Source organism: Castanea sativa, chromosome 1 (assembly GCF_040712315.1).
Source record: "Castanea sativa cultivar Marrone di Chiusa Pesio chromosome 1, ASM4071231v1".
In the NCBI taxonomy this organism is placed as follows: Eukaryota; Viridiplantae; Streptophyta; class Magnoliopsida; order Fagales; family Fagaceae; genus Castanea; species Castanea sativa.
The window spans coordinates 56,932,494-56,936,752 of NC_134013.1; the positions used below are offsets into that span (position 1 = coordinate 56,932,494).

At 33.4% G+C, this 4,259-nt stretch overlaps 1 protein-coding gene across 2 annotated transcripts; it reads left to right on the forward strand.

The window, feature by feature from the left end:
* The first annotated feature begins 421 nt into the window (after positions 1–421).
* On the forward strand, positions 422–3,473 carry LOC142644552 (putative caffeoyl-CoA O-methyltransferase At4g26220). Of its 2 annotated transcripts, none has more exons than XM_075819141.1 (6): positions 422–623; positions 1,776–1,860; positions 1,979–2,058; positions 2,486–2,630; positions 2,705–2,836; positions 2,952–3,473. In XM_075819141.1, exons 2-6 carry the CDS (start codon positions 1,792–1,794, stop codon positions 3,240–3,242), a joined length of 717 nt encoding a protein of 238 aa, XP_075675256.1. In that variant the 5' UTR covers positions 422–623; positions 1,776–1,791; the 3' UTR covers positions 3,243–3,473. The 2 variants fall into 2 exon arrangements, with proteins under 2 accessions (XP_075675256.1, XP_075675261.1); XM_075819146.1 differs by having other exon boundaries at positions 3,000–3,473.
* Positions 3,474–4,259: the final 786 nt, after the last annotated feature.

The window sequence follows — 4,259 nt, forward strand, 5'->3', positions numbered from 1 at the left end:
TTTTTGTAAATTTCTTTATAAGACTCATAACTTTATTAAGATGAAGATAAATTCAATACACCACAAGCTAATGCTAGCTCAATAATAATTGGATCATCTACCCAACTTACCTAACTATCTAATCATATGATATATTAAGCTAAAATATATGCCGGTTTATTTCCTTCCCTCCTCAAATAGGACACTTGACACATAAGACTATAGGAGTTTTATCATATTAAAATAAAAAATTATGATAAATAAATTTATTAAAATAAATAATTATTTTTAATTTAAAATTTTTTCGATAATAAATAATTATGATAAATAAATAATTATGTAGGAACACATTATTATCAATCACAACTCGTTATATAGCGAGTTATGGTACAAAATTGTGTCAAAGATGGTGTTTCTAGCATAATTCCTAATTCTCAGCCGTAAATTTGTTATTGTTGTTGTCCAATGTGCATCAAGCATTGGGAAGCCTTGTATCAATCCCAAAAAACCGGTTGCTGTAGGTGGGATCCTCCATTCGGCTCCTGACTCCTGAAATTCTGAATTGTGATTAAACCATTTATTTCCTCACGCCACTATCCCCTTGGCCCTGGGTACTCTCTCCCCCATTTGCTTTACTAAATCAGGTATAACTTAATCTGGGCATGCTTCACTTCTCTATATATAATTCTTTTTTGGGCGACACTTATTATCTTCTAAGTTTTGTATCTTAGATATGTTTCATATGACTAATCGATGTTAAAAGCTGCCTGCCTTCTAGAACGGCTATCTATGCTTTGTCTGGCGTACGGGCATCCAATTGAATTTTGAACAATACCCTCTGTTTTGTTTTGGTTTTGGTTTTTTTTTGGGTTCCTTGTTTTTGTTGGGCCCCTTCGGTCCAGGTAAGATACCGAGGTTGTTTCTTTTGTTTTCTGATACCGAGGTTGTTTCTTGAGTGAATAGAAGTGATACAGTGTGTTGGAAAAGGACTTATATGACAATATTAAAATAAGAATGCCCAGAAGTCAAAAAGACATGATATGCATCAATGGGTGCAAAAAATTGTGTTGGAATAGGATTAATTTCATAAAATAGTTATAGCCTATGTGATGATGTTAAAATTGAGACCTGAGCATTTTGCAATGGCTGGGAATTAATTGAACTAGTTGGTTTGAATTACAGTCTTGATGTTCTCCAAAAAGAGTACTGCTTGATGGGGCTGAAGGAGTTGATTCAGTCCATTTTTCCCAGGACAATCAACCTTTATCCCTGATGTCATATATACTTTGAGATTTTCTATGATAGGCTTTATTGTGCACAACACAAACACCCTGAGGTTTAGACACTAAAGAAGGGAAAGAAATGAATTATTTTATGTTGTTTGGTTATGTAGAGATAATGGAAGAAAACTAGAGACAAGAAAAGATACATTTGTTAACTATTTCCTTCTCGTCAATTTTTGGAGAGAAAATTTTAGTTGACTTGACCAGTGAAAATTTTTGAACAATTTCTTCCATCTTTATTTTCTTTTACCTCACTGTCAATTATCACTTACTAGCCAACACAATGAAAAAAAATAAGAGAAATTAAAAAATTTCCATTCTTTTCTTTTATTCAGTGTTTAAACAAATGTAACACAGGTTTGTGAAGGAGATTCACATTATTTGAATTAGCATATATATGCGGATTTGTTAATTTTTCTCTCTTTATAAACAATACTATTGCTGGTATATCCTATCATTATTATCCATTGTAAATGGTATTATTCTTATTGTGATTCCTCCTCATGACCCTAGGCCTTAATTGGAAGCAATGGAGCAAAATACAAAAATGGTATCTGGCCCATCCAAGGGTTTATTGCAGAGTGAAGATTTGTATCAGGTACAATACCATACTTGTGTGTTTGTGTGTGTGTTCATCTCTTCTTTTCTCTTTTAATAATTTTTTTTTCAACTTTTCTTGTTTAAATTCTTAATGTCATTCTTCAACAATGTTGCAGTATATCCAGGAGACTAGTGTTTTCCCACGTGAACCAGAATTTCTCAAGGAGCTAAGGCATGTCACTGCTAGCCACCCAAGGTAAGTGTCCTTCTTTCTAAGTTGGTGCTTGTTCTTTCAATTACTATAGTTCTTGTATGTTCTCAAATTTATAAATGTAACTTAGTAGGTGTTTAGAAACCCCAGTGTGAAATGAAAATTTCTGTGTGGATTCCATGTAACTTGTTAAGCTATATAAAATTTCTTTAATTAAGAAATGCCATGTGAATGAATGGAGCAAATTGATTCTTGTGATATTCAAATACTCCCTCAAGAAATGATGCATTTGACAATGGATGGCATGGATACAGCTAAATCATCTTACTGGTTCAGTAGTTGGCATTGAAAGAATTATTGAACTTGTTATGGTATACATTCATGAGCATGCCTTCAAAATGAGTTACTGGAGACTTTCGAGTATCTTTTATCTCACAGCATTCAGAAAATTAATTAGCTTGTCGTCTTCTAGGGCTATGATGGCTACCTCACCAGATGCCGGTCAGATGATGGCCATGCTGTTGAACCTAGTAAACGCAAAAAAGACTATTGAAGTTGGAGTTTTCACAGGATACTCTCTACTCCTCACTGCCCTTACAATTCCAGAGGATGGCAAGGTCTGTAATGGACAATCTTCTGTATCTTATACTTATCTATTAAACTGCTTATGATTTTTTGTAGATTACTGCAGATTATAGCTATAGATGTAAATCGGGAACCATTTGAGATTGGGTTGCCGGTAATTAAGAAAGCTGGTGTTGCTGACAAAATTGATTTCATTGAGTCTGAGGCTTTACCTGTTCTTGATCAGCTATTACAGAATGTAAGGATTACTTCCTCTTATTATTATTAATCTTCTGTCATGCTTGCCACAATAAGGTCTTCATTTTTCTTTTTCTTTATTCTTTGTTTCACTGTGGGGGATGGGGCTTATGCAGCATGAAAATGAAGGGAGTTACGACTTTGCTTTTGTTGATGCTGACAAGGTCAATTATTGGAACTACCATGAGAGGCTGATGAAACTGTTAAAGGTGGGTGGGGTAGCTGTCTATGATAACACACTCTGGGGAGGGTCAGTTGCAATGCCTGAAGCATTGGTTCCAGAGTCCATGAAATCAGGCAGACAGTTGACAATTGAGCTTAATAAATTACTTGCAGCTGATCAGCGAGTCCAAATTTCACACGCTTCATTGGGTGATGGTATCACAATCTGCAGGCGTCTCTACTGAATTACTGCTTGGATTTAATCTGTATTTTACTTTGTTTTCTTTTTTCTTTAGAAAGGAAATGCATGAAAACAAACTAAGCAGCATCATAAGTATTTATTTCTTTACTTGTTTTATGAGCTTAAATGTAAAATTCACCCGAAGTAGCCAGCATATATTATTACTTCATTGCATATTACTTATCATATGTAACTGTTTGCGACTTTGAATCAAAAGATGCTGATGTTGCTAAGATACAGATTGCTTCTCCCATTTCTTCAATATCGACAAAAAAATGTTGACACTATCAATGGGTCCAAGGGCTCCTTTAGTCCCCAGGGCACCTATCCCTTGAGAGAAGTCTTCCATACACGTGTAATTGAAGTCTTACACTAAAAAATAATGATAAAAGTAAATTGTTAATAACACAATTGAGTCAAAAATCATAGGCTTAAGTTTTGGTGTTAAATGATGTCCGTTTATGTTATATTAACAACTCAATAGGAGTTACTCCAAGCAGGGGCGGCGCTAAAGCTACTCCAAGGGGTTCAAATGAACCCCCTGACTTGAAAAAAAAAAAATTATGTATATAATATTTTTTTATTAATTTAATTTACCATTAAAAATATTATTGTACACCCGGACTTAAATCTTGCTCACTCTAATCACATATCAGCTTAGTCCCAAATCAAATAACAACACAAATCACAGATCTTTCTTTAATGAATCTCATCTCATCTGTTTTCTCTATTTGACTATCTCGGTATCTTCTAATAACTCTAAGATTAAAAAGTGAATATTTGTGAGTTGTAAATGTCTCTCTATTTATTATAAATTCCTTTGTGTGTGTGTGTGTGTGTCTAATATATGCGTTATTTTTTTTCATTATAATGTTATTTTTGTGAATTGTGATGTATGTGAATATGTTCATGTATAGTATAAATATAATAGACTGTGTATTATTTTTGTCATATAGATTAAAATATTTTTATGAAAAAAAAAGAGAAATAGATAATGAAAATTACATAAAAATAAAACAGA